The sequence below is a fragment of the Penicillium daleae genome (genome assembly GCF_028827525.1).
Source record: "Penicillium daleae strain IBT 16125 chromosome Unknown utg000002l_segment0_segment0, whole genome shotgun sequence".
Lineage (NCBI taxonomy): Eukaryota > Fungi > Ascomycota > Eurotiomycetes > Eurotiales > Aspergillaceae > Penicillium > Penicillium daleae.
In genome coordinates this window covers 5293445-5309996 of record NW_026623150.1, presented here as the reverse complement: position 1 = coordinate 5309996, position 16552 = coordinate 5293445, and the positions used below count along the sequence as shown (strand labels likewise).

At 45.9% G+C, this 16552-nt stretch overlaps 5 protein-coding genes across 5 annotated transcripts; 2 read left to right on the top strand and 3 right to left on the bottom strand.

Annotated features, from left to right (window-relative positions):
- Positions 1 to 207: 207 nt before the first annotated feature.
- On the bottom strand, positions 208 to 2194 carry N7458_002796 (Dyp-type peroxidase; the record flags this gene model as incomplete). The annotated part of the gene is made up of 8 exons (XM_056906179.1): positions 208 to 500; positions 553 to 939; positions 1004 to 1110; positions 1165 to 1275; positions 1344 to 1442; positions 1501 to 1808; positions 1864 to 2086; positions 2154 to 2194. 8 exons carry the CDS (start codon positions 2192 to 2194, stop codon positions 208 to 210), a joined length of 1569 nt encoding a protein of 522 aa, XP_056770286.1.
- Positions 2195 to 4298: 2104 nt separating this feature from the next.
- N7458_002795 (uncharacterized protein) lies at positions 4299 to 5822 on the bottom strand (the record flags this gene model as incomplete). The annotated part of the gene is made up of 1 exon (XM_056906178.1): positions 4299 to 5822. One exon carries the CDS (start codon positions 5820 to 5822, stop codon positions 4299 to 4301), a length of 1524 nt encoding a protein of 507 aa, XP_056770285.1.
- A 1249-nt stretch (positions 5823 to 7071) lies between these two features.
- Positions 7072 to 8969, bottom strand: N7458_002794 (Dyp-type peroxidase; the record flags this gene model as incomplete). The annotated part of the gene is made up of 7 exons (XM_056906177.1): positions 7072 to 7652; positions 7708 to 7805; positions 7864 to 7974; positions 8040 to 8132; positions 8184 to 8566; positions 8625 to 8865; positions 8926 to 8969. 7 exons carry the CDS (start codon positions 8967 to 8969, stop codon positions 7072 to 7074), a joined length of 1551 nt encoding a protein of 516 aa, XP_056770284.1.
- Positions 8970 to 10490: 1521 nt separating this feature from the next.
- N7458_002793 (putative galactose oxidase) lies at positions 10491 to 12644 on the top strand (the record flags this gene model as incomplete). The annotated part of the gene is made up of 1 exon (XM_056906176.1): positions 10491 to 12644. The coding sequence occupies one exon, from the start codon at positions 10491 to 10493 to the stop codon at positions 12642 to 12644; it is 2154 nt and encodes a 717-aa protein (XP_056770283.1).
- Positions 12645 to 13469: 825 nt separating this feature from the next.
- Positions 13470 to 13976, top strand: N7458_002792 (uncharacterized protein; the record flags this gene model as incomplete). Its single annotated transcript, XM_056906175.1, has 1 exon — positions 13470 to 13976. One exon carries the CDS (start codon positions 13470 to 13472, stop codon positions 13974 to 13976), a length of 507 nt encoding a protein of 168 aa, XP_056770282.1.
- Positions 13977 to 16552: the final 2576 nt, after the last annotated feature.

Below are 16552 nucleotides of genomic sequence, written 5' to 3'. Positions count from 1 at the left end.
TCAAGAAACTTCGAATGTTTCCTAGCGCTGGGGTTTAGCTAATGTAATTCCATTGATGTCTTCGCTTTCTTATATATAGTAAGCCCTACGATCTTTTCCAAAAATCCTGTGTAATTTCAAAGCAAAAGTGGACGGACCCGAAAATAATGTAAATTGGCTGGGGGCTACATATAGCACAAGGCTGGTTCATATAGTCGACGATTCCTTCTAGGCCTTACACAGATGGTCTTGAATACCCGAAATTGAAGGGGTGAAGAAGTACTCGCCTCCATGAGGAATTACCCATCTTTGGATAGGGACAGTCCGTTCGTTAATCTCTGGTGGAGGAACTCGAGGGTCCGGCAGGTTCACAGCAGGGACGGGGGCATTGTAGATGACAGGGTCTTCATCATGACGACAATGAGGAGCAACCTGGCCAATGATTGGGTCAATTCCCTGAGGTGCTTTACCTCCACATTGGTCTGTTTTGTCGTCGGGGCCCTCAGCAGTGTTTGCCCATTCTGGCAATTGGTGTTAGTGTCAAATTGCTTGTATGGAAAAGGGGGGACACACCTTTCTGCACGGTGTGAAATCCATTTTTAATGTTGCTCTGGTACGAAACGAACAATAAACCGCGCTCAGTCTGCGACACACCACCAGCCTTTTCATTGTTGGTGGTCAGCGGGCCGTACGGAATGCCTCTGCGGAGCATAAGATGTTTCGTATAGAAGGGGTGATCATCTCGAGGCCCGCACTTGCGAATGTGCGACGCAAAGGGACAGCGCGTTTGGTCATCGGCATTGTAGTTGAAGTTATCAGTATGATTCGTCGCCTCCTGTTCCTTGTACTTCCTATCAAAGTCGTCGCCCCATTCTTTCTTTAGCAGTTCGTAGTTCTCATGAGGATCAGCGCTCAGGATGTGGCTAGGATCGCTATCAGGGTAGAGTTCCAAAGGAGCTCCTGTTACGATGAGATTAGGTCTGTTCTATATTTCTCACTTAAGGCGGTTAGTTCTTTGACTCACCATCAGGCCATCGCCCCATAACGCGCGACGAGAAGAGGCGGAGTTCCTTCTTTGCGGTCTCTGAAAAACCCTCCGTTTGCACAGATGGGGTATTCGCGCCACACCACCTAGAATAGAACGTTATTTTAAACCTCTGTAACGGAAAGGAATCATCTACTTACATGACAAATTCTGGAGTCCTCTGCTCGTAAACGCGGTAAACCATAAAGCTACCTTCCTTAGCCCATCCTGGGTACTTGGTCTTGTCCTCGTCACATCCAACAAGAATAGTACTAGAGATTGGCTCGTCAGATGATCAACGTAACCTATGGTGTATTGTAACGATAGGAATTTTTCTTACCCAGCTGGGATTGGTTTCAAGCCATTAGGTGACTTGGCCTTGGTCAGGTCGTCCAAGCCAATAACCACGGGTTGGGAAATACCATCAACCCATCCGAAACTGTGGAAACAATGTTAATCAAGTTCAAAGGCGGTCCAGTGGTAGTAGTCAAACTGACTGTTCTCTGTCATCAGGTAGAACATTGCCACTTTGCGAGAAGATTCTCTGAAGGCTTTGCCCAGCAACACCAACATTAAAAATCTTCTCAATCAGGCTCTCAATCGTTTTCTTCACAGTCTGGTCGGAGTCACCAGCCACAATGAAGACACCATCAACAGAGCCATTTCTTGGCTTAAACTGATGGTACCAATCCTGTTGGTCATCGAGACCTTGATGCTTCTTAGGATCTTCGCCAGTGCCTGGGTGGGTCATATCTTGCCATTGGCCATTGTTAAAAAGGTCATCGGCAAAGCCCTCAGCTCCAAGCTATGTAAAGTTAAATTTGAATGTATCATAAAACGAATAGCACAGAAATATTTACCTTAGCCAACCCCTTAGATGAAAATGCAACGTTGATAGCGGATAGCTTAATAAGACCTTTCAGAGTGCCGGCTTCCTTCTTCCTGTAAATGTCTTCTCTCATTCGCTGAGCATCCTCAGCCGTGGTGAGCAAGGGAGCCAGTTGAGATAAATGTGTTTTGAACACTTCAGGTTTTGTGATTCGAAAAAAATAGAATGTTTCCGCTTTTTTAGGAAGGCGGGGCCTAGATAGGGCAGTAAGAATTCCGAGTATCGTCCGTACTAGGTTGGGGTTAAATGAAATTGACAGACCAGATATCCCCTTGAATGTTCTTCTTGTTAGGTGGTGGCATCCTGTGAAAAGTAATGGATTATCTAAGCTGTTTGTAAATAGAGAATAATGCTTAGAGCGAGGTGACAGATGCGGCTGGGTGGTAGGGAGCTTTATAGCTGCGCAAACATATCCTCAGTGACATGTGATAATTTCCGCTACCTGTCAGGTTTCGTGTGATCGAATGTTAGCTCCAAGTACAAGAGTCGATGAGTCTTGGAGCGGGGTGGTATTGACAACATTCTCGACAGTGTAACATATGTTGCAGACGAAATACCAGCTGAAAAGACACATCACCTCACGTAAGGCAAGGATGATGCGGAAGCAATGTTGTGCAACCTGTGAGATGCATACGGAGTTTGCTGCCCCACACCTTATCTGCACATCGACGGTCAACCCAGGTAAACACCAATTAGCGATAGGATAATTATGAATTCACATTCGTGGGCAGTCTGCCTGCCTCTAAATGTGGCAGCTAGTTAGTCAACCTCTCCCTCATCCTTTCCCTCCACTTCCTCCTGTAGTTACACATAATATAGGCATCTATATTATCTAAGTATAAAAGCCACGCATGCTGCAGCCACTATCGTGTATGCATCGTCACTGCCCAACAAATATGCCCGTTTGCGATTAGCAGCGCAAAATACAAGGAAAAGTGAGTGCATCTGACCTGCTCATGAGGCATTTTCAATATTAATTAGAGGTCAAAAGAGGGAGGCACTCATATACTGGCAAGACATTCTTAGCGCAAATGGATTAAATGCTATTAGAGAACGGCGCAAACCAGTTCAGAGAACTAGGAAGTATGCGAAACAAGGCGAATAGCTAATCATCGGATCTAACGAGCATAAGAAGTAGTAATATGTGCGACACCCATGACTACGCTAACTCACACCATTCTTATTGCTAGTAGGGCATCTCTCGATCTGAAGTTTGCAGAAGTTTCTCCAGAAAAGACGCCGATCATGACGTGAACGTGCGACGCTGGAGCAATCCTCGATAGGCAGGCCCACGAATAGCCGATAAGGTTTTCATGGTCATGACCCTGATTCGGCCTCATTTGCATAGCTGAGCCTGCCTTTCTCAAAAGTACGTTCCAGGAGGTTACTTGATTAGACGTCATCTACCACACTGTATGATGAGTGTAGAACCTAGAGAAATTCTCCTATGTTTCCTGAATAGTGATAATGTGATCCACGGCCGATTGATTTGCATACGCTACAACATCACTATATCTTTGAGTCAGTTCCCGTCATATTGGTAAATTATGAGCTATTGACTCATGAAGTATGGGTTTAGGCATTGATTTTCTGTTACATTTTGATATTGTTTTATGTAAAATTCGGCCAAAATAAACTGAGCAAGATAGAGGCCTTCTTTGTTTGCTTGTATCAGGGTTTCCTACTTGAAAATTGCGACAAAATGGAAGAGCTAGGTACTATGTGAATATCCAGCATGACTCGTAAGATAATATCAGATAATATAAGAATTTGGTTCCGTATGACTGAAGGGTGTGTTAAAGGTTGCTATACCACGTATGATTGGTGGATTTGTCACCAGCCGACCTGGTTTCTATAGCTTCTCAGTCAGTCAGGCCAGGCGCTCTGGTGAGTTCAGTACGGCGAATACAGAAGCAATTATCGAGATCCGTCGATCTTCACAGCTTAAGCGCCAGTCAGGGGCTAAAAGGAGGAGAGTGCCTCACGGCAAATACTTTCCACTATTAGCGACAAGTTTGAAATGAGATAGCCTAGCCTCAATTTATTGGATGGCACTCAAATTTGGGGTGACGTAGATTTATTGGGTAAAATACTGGTGGAGTCATGATCCAAGCAGAGACAAAGAGGAATCAGAACCCTGACGTACTTGGCCAACAAGTCACATTCACATGGATCTTTACGAAGAGACAAAAACGAAACTTCAAACCCCAAAAGGAACAAACTAGTAATATTTGAGAAATTCGACCAGCACATCCGACCAGCCCTGCCGAAAAGATAGTCGGCGCCTCTGTAAATCAGCAGCAACTTTTTACCTGAGAAAGAATGTCATGTCAACTCAGGTAATTGATTTTGAATCGACGCTGTCTGGCGAACTCTGCTTCGGCCCGTAGCATAAAGCTCGGAGACTCACACAGGGACAAAAGCCCAGTCACGATCTCCGTAACTCGGGCCACTCCTGCCCAGCATAGATTCAATGTTTCTATTTTGAAGTTGGCATTCACCAACTGTGGCAGTACCACCCACATAATAAACGCTCACGCATGTGGAATCAAGGGCGCAGATCAGGAGACACTCCGACTTCGTGAGGCCTGGTTGCACCACCCTGCTCAAAGGCATCCGGTTCTTGGCCAAAGAGACGGGACACTTCTGCTTGAAAGACCGGTTCCCAATATTGATGATCTGGTCAGAGCCACCATATTTGCAGTCCTTTATTTGGGGAAGCTGGGTGCTAGTCGCAGCATCAGTTCTGCATCGTTGTAGATCATTTTGGCACTGCTGCAACTGCTGAGAACTTTTTGTAGCATCATCCTGGCACTGCTGCAACTGTTGACTGCTGATCACACCATCAGTCTTGCATTTCTGCAACTGCTGAGTGTTGCTCACAGCGTCACTCCTACATTGCTGTAACTGTTGAGCGCCAGTTGCGGCATTGCTATTACACTGCTGCAACTGCTGGGCACTGGAGGCAGTGTCTTGGTGGCATTGCTGTAATTGCTGAGTCAAATCGGTAATATATTCATTTTCGACTTCGCATTTTTGTGCCTTCACCAGCTGTCGTTGAAGATCAGCTTTCTCCGTCTCGCAGTCTTTGCATTTTCCAACTTTCTCCTCAAGATCTGTCTGTGTGGCCTCGAGCTGGTCTTTGTAGTCGAGACACGATTGAATTTCATCTTGTAGCTGAAGCTCCGACTCCTTGAGCTTTGCCTCCGATGCCTCGCAGTCTTTAAGCTCGGACTCCACGTGGGTACAATCATTGCCTGTGATCTCACGACGTAGGAACACGGCAGTGCGTCGGGGTTGATATTCATCCCCATTCGTGTACAGCTGGCAGGACCCAAATGTGTGGATCCAAGTGCTTCCTTTGCACTTTTCATTAGCGGCGCATAGAGCAGCACACTCGTCGATAGTCTCGGCCTCCAAGACAGGCTCGATCAAGTTGGCAGCAACACCAGCCTGTCTGCACACATATTTGAACTTCTCTCCGTTGTCGAGGGTTGTGAATTCTCCATCTAGATTATCACAGACAGCTTCAAATTGGGCTTTTGGGTTGACAGGAGTTTCTGAGCCTCGAATTGGCGAGTCACGGCGCAGAAAGACTCCTATGCGGCGGGATTGAAGATCGTCCGCACTGGTGAAAAGCTGACATGATTGGAAGGTGTGAATCCATGTGCTTCCTTTGCAATCGTCCCGAAAGGCGCAAAATGCGGCACACTCATCAATTGTTTCCGCAGTTAAAGTAGGTTCGATCGAGTTGGCAGAGGCTCCGGTTTGCTTGCAGATATACTGGAATTTGTACCCATTGTCCAGGGTCTTGAATTCTCTGTCTTGGGAGGGTTCGGAGGCGCATATTGCATCAAATTCGTCTTTCGGACTCTGTGCCTCAATTGTCTTGAGAAGACACAGGGCATGAACAAGATACTGAACCCTCATAGCTGAGTTGCTGAAGAAAGCAGAAAGAAGGTTACAGAATGGACTGATAGGACGGGTGTTTTCAAGCAAAACTAACCCCGTAATATAGTCCACTTCTAACAACTAAGTGGGTCGAAAGGAGACCTCGATTTTGCTGCATTCTTGGAATGTACGTAGTATGCAGGTTCTCAATGATCGGCAGCTGGCTGCATGCATCTTGATGTGAGGATCACAATAAGAAAAAGGAAGGCCTAGGCCTAACGATCCTTGGATAATAATTTATCCGTCATAGTTGTGTATCGTCGAACCAAGTAACGAAGAGATGGAGATAGCAGAATGCAGACTCATTACATCATGCTATAGATCATAGCATCATTAAAGTCCAATCCCATCTTGATAGTGGCCACTTCCCCAAAGTGCAATGTTTCAAACTCTGATCCAATGTTCCAGGACTCCATATGCAACCAGGTTACACTTAGCTGAATGTTGCACAACAATGCAAGGTGCCGTCATATACTAGTTACTAGCGGGGATGTCTCTAGTGATGATGAATTCCTTTGACTAAGGTAGTTCGCCCTCAATATGTGCTGCCTTCGGGAGCGCTACTCGGCCAGCCGTCAGCTCTCAGGTGGGTAACAGCCAACTAATTGTCGATTTCGTGGGCCTGCAGGGCAGGCTATTGATTGATCGACCTGAAATTTGTGTAACCGAAGGAAACAACAATAAGGAGACATTGTTAACTAGTAAAAGTTTCAGACGAACGTTACCCCTGGCTCTTTCTATAACCCAGGAGTATCCTTTTCTCTTTGACCTACTTCCCTAGCGCTGTGCAGAATGTAGGCTACTAATTATCCGCTATTCAACAAGTAAATACAGTAGATCCAGCACCGCACTGGTATCTGTCAGGCGGTATCCTTCATGCAGGAAGTTGGGATACAGCCATAGAACGAGGAACCAAGAAGGCGAATTGGCATCATTAATGATCGGTAACGGGAGCTACCTCATTAATAGCGATATCTTTTCGTGGATTTGAAAAGACTTACGCTTTTCCAATTAATAACGAACCAGAAACTCTTTTTGAAAGCCTCGTCATGAAGTCGTCCAGTTGGCTAGCGGCTACTTACTGGCTGAAGGGAGACCTGACAGCACTCATGTATAGTAGCATGTATCTCAAGCCAGCTACATCAGCGAAAGAAATCTATCATCATCATAATTTTCTTTTTCAATTTTTGTTCCACTACCCGAAATATGAAGTGTTATAGTGATATCCTCACGGAGTTGTAAAGGCTGGTGGATAATCAGAGGCAGATGTCAGATACCCCTTCAGGGCATTAATTGACGGCGAGAAGAAATATTCACCACCTTTGTGAATAACCCAGCGATCGAGATCTAGACGAGCCTCAGTAGGGTCCTTACCATCAGGCAGGCCAATAGAGCGAGGCGGGTGATGATCAAGTTTCTGACCCACGATAGCATCAATACCAGGGCCGTGATCATCGATAAAATTCGACTTCCGATCGGGGAAGTAGTGGTTACTCGCCCAGCGGGTGGTTAAGAAGTTGAAACCGTTGCGGATATCACTCTGATAACAAACAAACAGGAGACCACGCTCATTCTCATCATCGGATTTCTGCACAGCCTTCTCCTCGGGACTCACTTCTCCTCCATAGGGAATGCCACGACGGATGATAACTGCATGGTCATGATCTAGGTCTCCGCGGGGTCGCATCTTGCGGATATGGGCCGCAAAAGGACATTTATCGTGCTTGTTGACAGGTTGAAAATCGAAGTTGTTGGATCTGAAGAGGCTGGGGTCCGTGTCATCGTGAGGATTTTCATCGACAGGGGTTCCTTAAATGTTCATTATTAAAATAGGTATACAATCCGAGGCATGGGTAACACATACCGTTCCTCCATCTACCCATTAGGTATGCAGCAAGTTTCTCTTTCGGATTATTAGAGGACTCAGCAAACGGCGCTTTGTGCTTATTGTCCTCTAACCATCTTAAGTTTGACCCCGTGAGTACATATTGTCATAGAACAAAGGTACAGGTCAACTTACTTTTCAAACTCAGGGACAAGCTGCTGTAGGTCTCGGAAAACAAGGAAACTACCGTCCTCCGCCCAGTCTGGTTGCCCCATATCATCACCGTCGTGTTTTGCGAAGATCATTCTAACATCCAGAACATCCCAAATTAGTTAAATGAGGCAATGGAGATAGGCTGGTAAAATACTGACCCCGACTTCACCGGCTTGGGATCCTTGTCCTTGATATTGACGTCGTCTAAGCCTTCTAGGAGCGGTTGGCTGATTCCATCCTCGAAACCAAAGCTACAAGTTATAAGCGTATTTCCGACTAATTATGAGATGTGGTATACTTACTGCTCCTTGCCCTTGTCTGGACGAGTACGACCTTGTCTGATAAGCGGAAATTCGAGAACTGGATCATTGCTGACACGGTAGGTATCGACCTCTCCATAGCCTGGCTCCTTGAGGAAGTGCTCCTTGATACTGTTAACCTTACGAGCGAGGTCGTCTTCACGACTCGCTGTAACTAGAAAGACTCCATCAATTTGCCGCTGGTTCCTTTCACCCGATGGATGATATTCCTTTCGTAGTTCTTGTGGGTCATCCCAACCCTCGCCAACCAGATCGGAAAACATGCCCTTTCCAAATAGGCCACCACGCAGCTGATTGTTTCTAAAAACTTTGGAAAGCGCTCTGTCTTTTTTAACACCTGCCTCATCGAAGACAAACTTTCCGATCTGATGGAGTCAGTTAGCAAATATTCCGTGACCTTCAGGAGATTTGGTCTTATCCTACTGCTCCTAATCCGGTTGAAGTAAAGGCAATGTTGACCCCTGCCAATGACTGAATTTTGGCTGGTCGGCAATGCTGGATAGCTTGCGGTTTTGCCTCGAGGATCTTCTTCTTCATATCAAGCGCGTCCTGCGCAGTCGTTATTCCGCCCACCTCCACAAAAGACCTGAGGCGCGTCTTGAATTCATCTCCCTTTCTAATCTTGAAGAATAGGAAGGTCTGACATCTCTTCGGTAGGCCGGGCCTGAGAAGATGGATGAGCACATGAGCGTGTTATATGCGTTTGCCTGATCCTGGACCTTACCAGATATCGCCCTGGATGTTGGCCTTTCTAGCAACCCAATTCATGGTTTTCAAGTGCGACTTCGTCGCTATCTAGCCACAGGAGGCAAGATTGAAAATGTTTGAGAGATCGATTTAAGGCAGACAGTTATGGTGGGGGCTGTTTGTGAATTTAACAATTGCTCGAGCGTCCATGCAATTATCGTAGGAGAGAAGGCGTGGGCGGGCTTGCGGGACGGGACGGGACGGCCCAGTCCTGAAGTCCATGCGTATTCCCACTGCCCGCGGGCGCTTAGAACAACGGAAGTCTTTGTGATGGGCTTACCCCGGCAGCTTTATCCCATCATGCATCGATATCATTCGTCACCTCATCGCTTCAATACTTCGGATGCGCAGGAATTGATCATCGCTATGCTGCTGGGTGCCCGCATTACGGCCCGCATGCAGGGGCATGCATAGATCGGCTCGCGTTGCACTGTCTTCTGCGGGATTGAAGACAAAACAAGAAAAAGAAAGTATAATTGAACAGACATCATTGGCGAGATTTCAGGCGAAAATTGCAATTCTGTTTGTCCATTATCGCCGTCGACCTGAGACGGGGCCGACAGCGTCTTCGAAATTGTCTCCCTGCCACCGTTTTGCCACGCATACCCTCCCCAACTTAAATCGGGATCAATGAACGTGTAGCTGTTTGATGAGAAGCTACATCCTCTAATTTCTTGATCGTCTTGCCTGTTCATGGTTCAAAAATGCCAGCGTTGTTCACCTACCCTAGGTGCTGCAACATGCCAATACTACCGTATTGGACTAGTAGCTGTTCTAGATCCCAGTCTCGTTGAGAGTTCTTCAATAAATCACATTAATTAGTACCCTCAACAGTAGTGTGTACGCGTATCGTCCCTATTGTGCGATCCAGCATTATCTGCCACCGGTTACACAAAAAAGCAAGGAATGTACTTGCCCCACCGTTTGGCTAGCTGAAAAATCTTCGGCCTCGAATACTGGATACCAGATCAGCCGGTCAGAATTTCCCCAGTGTCTCACAGAATATGCAACGCAGATCTCATTATGCAATTGACAGATAGTGGGTTACACCTGGCAAAGGTCTACTGTAGTCTATTGCGTAATGTCTTTTGTCTATCCCAAGGATCATATAGACCTGTCGTGTTGAGAGACGGAAACCCCGCAAGCCTTCAACCAATCAACAAAATATAAATCAAGCTACTCATCAGAGAAACTGGAAAATGGGTTGCAAAAGGTAAGTTCGCTTATTTTCGTCTTCATTGGAAGCCGATCCTGTCTCGATAAGACTGTTTGTTCCAAGCTTCCATCCGTATTTGCAGCTATTTTAGCCCCTAGAACTGCTGCTTCACAGGGTGCCGAATGCCATACTGCATACATAATTGTGTGTTGTTCACCTAAGACACGGTATTGTGGACTCCAAGCACTGCTGCTGTCAAGCAGGCTCTGATTTTCCCACTTATATTATATAGGGATTTCCCGCCTTGTTCATCAGGCTTCTTTGTACTCTTAGACCAACGGGGTTGCCTCTTTCCTCTTGTTTCTTGAGTTCACTCAACCATCAACATGAAGTTACAATGGGTTAAACTTCTGCTTGCGGTCTCTCTTGAAGGTGTCAATGCTGTGAGCACATTCATGCAGGAGGCGATGTACGGAGAGCGCGTCTCTGGTTATGGCCCTCTTGACGAGCCCTCGTGGGTACCATCATTCTACGACGAATCGCCTCCATATCAGGGTATTCGGATTGCTCGCACAGATTGGAGCTTGACATGCAGCAGCTCTAAAAGCCAATACCCATGCGAGAATATCATCGACGGCGCTAATACCAGTTCGTGGCGAAGCAACCCCGATCCAAAGGGACATAGCACCATCGTCGACCTGAAAAGGCACTACACCGTCAGCGCCCTTGTTGTTTTGCCTCCAATTGACACAGGAACCCAAGGATTAATTACCCAACACGAAATCTATGTCAGCACCAACAATGCAGACTGGAAGGGTCCAGTCGCATACGGAATGTGGCCTACAACGAACAGACCGCGATTGGCTGCTTTTGAGCCCATTACTGCCCGCTATGTGAAGCTCAACACTAGCTCCGAGGCCACAGAGTCATCTTGGATCGGGATATCCGAACTTAACATTTACGCGACGCAATACACTATACCCCAAGACCCGAAACTTGGTGTCTGGGGTCCAACCCTCAATTTTCCGATCGTGCCCGTGTCTGGTGCTCAAGAGGCCTCCGGCAACATTCTGCTGTGGTCATCGTGGGACGATGACCAATTCCATTCCACTCCAGGGGGCAAAACAGTGATGACTCAGTGGAACCCTTTGAGAGATGAGGTGTCCAAACGCATCGTTTCCAATACCCAGCATGACATGTTCTGCCCTGGTATTTCCATCGATGGTACTGGCATGATCATTGTGACCGGAGGCAACGACGCATCCCAGACTAGTCTTTACGATCAGGCCAACGACGAGTGGGTGCAAGGCCCAGAAATGGAGCTTCGACGTGGATATCAGGCATCTGCAACTCTCTCCGATGGGCGCGTTTTTGTCATCGGTGGCTCTTGGGCTGGAGGATCAAACTTTCCAAAGGATGGAGAGGTCTACGACCCTCTCTCCAGGAACTGGACCCTCCTCCCCGGTGCTAAAGTCAAGTCCATGCTGACGCAAGATATGGAGGGACCATGGAGGGCTGATAACCACGGCTGGCTCTTCGGCTGGAAAAAGCAAAGCGTCTTCCAAGCCGGCCCTAGCAAGCAAATGAATTGGTACTTCATGAGTGGGGATGGCAGTGTCAAGGGGGCTGGAAACCGGTTGAATGATGATGACTCCATGTCTGGAAACGCCGTTATGTTTGATGCTGTGGCGGGCAAAATCCTTACCGTCGGGGGCTCAGAGGACTATGACAAGTCCTGGGCCACGAACCACGCGCACATCATTACCCTCGGCGAGCCGGGCGCTGCCCCGGACGTGAAACCTGCCGGAGAGGTTGGAACCATGCATAGGGAGCGTGTCTTCCATACGTCTGTCGTTCTCCCGGACGGAAAGGTCTTCATTGCGGGAGGGCAGACTTTTGGCGTTGCTTTCAATGAGGAAAACGTGCAGTTTGCTCCAGAGCTGTACGATCCGGAAACCAACACATTCACCGAGTTAACCGAGAATAACATCGTTCGCGTCTACCATACTGTATCACTTCTGCTCCCTGACGGTCGGGTCCTCACTGGCGGCGGGGGACTTTGCGGCAACTGCTCTGCCAATCACTATGATGGCCAGATCTTCACGCCGCCATATCTTCTTACCGAGAATGGTGAGCTTCGGCCTCGTCCCGAAATCACAGAGCGACTACCACGCTCTATCCTGGTTGGTAAGAATGTCTTCTTCTCTGCCAACGGTGATATTCGGTCTGCATCCCTGGTCCGCCTCGGCAGTGCAACCCACACTGTCAACACTGATCAACGCCGTGTTCCTCTGGTTCTTAAACGCAACACATTCCTCCGAAAGTGGTCGGTCGCCATCCCCAAGGATCCAGGTATTGTTATCCCTGGATATTGGATGCTGTTTGTAATGGATGCAAATGGAACGCCTAGTGTTGCAAAGACGATCTTGATTACATCAGATGAAAAGGCCCTTGAGGAGAGTGAATGTGAGCAAGGATTCCTTAGACTGATTTGGGAAAGTTGGAAGCCAACACTGACTTGGCAGCTTCGTCGTGGATAATGCGGTTCGAGTTGGTTAAACGCTTTTTCAGGGTGTGAGATGAGGACGGTCGTTGGGAAAATGTTCTGATATTACTCTAGTGTTACACTATCGCTAATACCGAGGAACGAATCGCATTGAGACCTACTAGTATCGTGTGAGAGGCATACTTCTAAATGATTGGCATGCTAGAGTGACAGGGAATTTTTATTCAGTACCTAGCATGCCTAGGCATTTATACACCACGTCTCAAAACTTAGTGCCAGCAGTTGTACACTCAGTTCTTCGGTTATTGTCGAGTTCTGGTTATTAAGAGACGCTAGCACCACGGCTGAGCCTCCACCCCGAAGCGAACCAACACTTACGCACTGCTTCCGATTGGGCCAGAAATTCCTGAGCTGTCTAAGCGACAATGCTTAGCCTGTCCGCAATGCTCACGGACCCTTGGGGGAAAGAGGCGTTGCGTAGATTATAGATCCATTGGTCAATCTATTTATGAGCCTCCGTTCCCACTGCGTACTAGTTAATTCATTCTTGTCAGGCGTTCCGGACTACCGATGGTTACATAAAGGAGGGTTTACCCCTTGAAATGGGAGCCTCATTTGCTGACTTTTCGTGGAACCACTGCAACGATCGTCTTTGGAGTCAAGCATACCAACGCAAGTCATCTGAGTAGCTCCAAGATGTATTTCCCGCCCTTGGCTCTCTTTTTCTCGGCGATAGCCTTGGCTGTTCCCGCCGATGCAACAGACCTGGATACACCCGTTGTGAAAACGATAACCTCTCTCGTGTCCGTAACTGGGACTACTGGTTGTAACAAAAACCGCATCTCCCAAGGAAGAGGCCATGTCTATTGTGCAATCTGAAGTGGCAGCTCTCGAGCCCACTTATCCGAGCTGGGTAAAATCAGTCCTCGAAACCGCCATACCGACTACTTGGGAGGAGGAACTGGTGAACAACCCTGTGTTTGCTAATTCCGAGATGAATGCAGAGAAATCGGGTATTATGCCGGGATGGTATTCCAGTTTGCCCAGTGATGTGAAGTACATCCTGACCAGCGATGAAGCGGTATTCGCCTCTGAGATGGCCACAATCAAGTGGCCTTCCGTCGCTACCTCTACATTCACAGCCACAGCTGGCTCAGCGACTCAAACCACCGGTTCATCCATCACATCATCATCGTCGTCGTCGTCGACTATTAGCACTACTGCATCCGGGTCTACTGCCACTAAATCGACGACCCCTGAAACTTCTACTTCTACTTCTACTGGTGGCGCACCCGCCGCTACTAGGGGCTTTGTCATGGGTATCGTGGGTGCTGCTGGTATCCTTGGCCTTACGGCTCTTCTGTAAAAGGCTTGGGAAATGGCGCGCGACAACATGGTGGATAAAGGCGTGGATATGTTAAGTATAAGATCCATCGTTCAGATCACGGGTGAAAGAAGAATGCAAAAGAAGAAAAAGAAAAACATATAACAGCGAGGATTCGTATATAGTTACCCAGAAATACTACGAACTAGCCGGCGTGTGGCTTATACGGGTAATAGTCGGGTAGGTGCCGCCTGGGTGAGAAATAGGGCACTATACCTACCACATTTCCTCTGCCAAGTAGGGCTTTCCTATCTTAGCCACCGCTGCTTTTATGAAGGCGCTCAGAGTCAGGCTCACTAACTAAATTCCAGTCTGGCTTCAGACTCACCGAGCTACGTAGTCCTATCACGTGATTATCAATAAGGTCTAATAAGCGCTTAGGGAGTGCTTCGTGATAGCTCAGTAGCTGTGATTGGTTGCTTACTGATCTATCACTGATTACTCAGAGCGTGATCAAAGGGGTCAACCTAGAACCACTACAGGATTTCCCTCCGGCCACTACAGAGCTTATATAATATACATCATATAACCCCTGAACGCCAACATCGTTCGTCTACTATTGATTCACCACTATTGATTTAGGATAGAACACAATCGGCTGATTAGACAGAAGAATTAAGCAGTGGAAGTTTAATTCGGATGGTCTACTATACCTGGTAATTCTACCCGTGATAAAATAGATGTTAAACTTGCTTAATTTAGATAGGGAATAAGGCAGAATTTATAACATAAGGTACACGGTAAATATCACATAAAGAAATCAAAAACATCCGAGGTCATTTTGGAGTATTGAGTATTCTCTAGCCTAGAAGGTGTTGGCAAAAGCGATGCGTCTGGTGCATTAAACCGTAGAAAAGAAATCGTTCGTGCGCACTAATCTTAGCGCCACGATTATGGAAGAGAGACGAATCAAGATAGAACACGATCGGCTGATCAGACAGAAGAATCAAGCAGTGGAAGGTTGATTCAGATGGTCTACTATGCCCGGTAATTCTTCCTGAGATAAAAGAGATGTCAAACTTGTTCAATTTAGATAGTAAATAAGGCAGTATTTATAACATGGGGTACATAGCAAATATCACATGGAGAAATCAAGAACATCCGAGGTCATTTTGGAGTGCTGTGCTTTCTCCAGCCTAGATAGGCAATGTTGACGAGATCGTTGAAGATCAAATTGATAGATCAGAGGGGGGTAAACAAGATAGGGGTTGGGCACCTAGCTCAGCGGGACCTAAAAAAGTTCAACGGGACCCAAAAAGTTCTGACTAATTTTGGGTCCCGCTAAGGTGCTGGATCTTACCGGGACCCAAACCTCTATATTACATAATATTTTTTAATGCCAAAAAATTTTTAGAGACCTTTATTTACCCCTTTTCAAGGTTATTACAAGGTTTCGAAATCTACAAGATGTTAGCGTCTTGGTTCGTACTACTACTATTCGAGGATACTAGTCCTGAGGTTATCTCTATGCGATCTACTACTAGTGCTGTATTAGAGATTAATCGAATTCTTTATAATCTTCTATCTGTGAGTGATCCTTTTATTTGTTATAATATATACGAAACTTATATTTAATATTAGTAATAAAGATCGGTCTCTAAAGCTTTAGTGTTCCAAGATTGCTTCGATATATATAAATCGTCTAATATCGATCTTGATAAGAATGATAAGGAAAATATTAGCTCCTTAGATTCTAGAGCTCTAACGCAACTAAGCTAAATAGGTATAGAAACAGACGGGACTAAAGTAAGCGGTAGCTCTAGAGATACTGTGATCGCCTATAAAGTCTAGGAGTACCTTCTTCTTCTAGAGTATCCCGATATAGATAAGACTGGTATTCTATATATTATTTACGCCGCTAAAAATCTACTTTAAACTATTAAAGACACTACTCCTAGTATTAACTAAGTTACTTTATAACTAATATTATCGGTACGTTCTAAATATTTTTAGTATATCTCTAATATATCTCTAGTATATATCCTATAACTAATTATCCTAGGTTTAATTCTCGACTAAATATCTTAAATCGGCAAAGAAAGTCTATACAAAACTTCTCTAAAAAGACTCTAAAGATAAAGAATTAAGATTATAGTATCGATCCTTTTAATATATAGGGATTTAATATTACTACTAAGCCTATCCTGATATTATTACCCTGTTAGAAAGATATAATCGTGTTAAACTAACACTTTTCTATAAACTTTAGTCTCTTGCTATAAAGCCTGTATATTATACTATTGCCTAGGAAATCTAAGAGCGAACTAGAGAGTAAGATATATCCTTCTCTATCTCTAACCTCTATTAAGCTTACGCTAAATATAGATTTTACTTCGGATTTCTCGAAATATAGGCTATAGAAGGGCTATATAAATATAGACCTAGTAAGTAGATATATTAAGGTCAAAAGCTATAAGTATAGTCCCGAGACGGAGTAAGTCTATATTTTAATGATATACTAAATATATGTTAACTATAAGTAGTTCACCTTTATTAGATATCCGAATGCGTAGGTCGGATCCTAGCGTTAGTACTACTGTTAGAACGTATCACGAAGT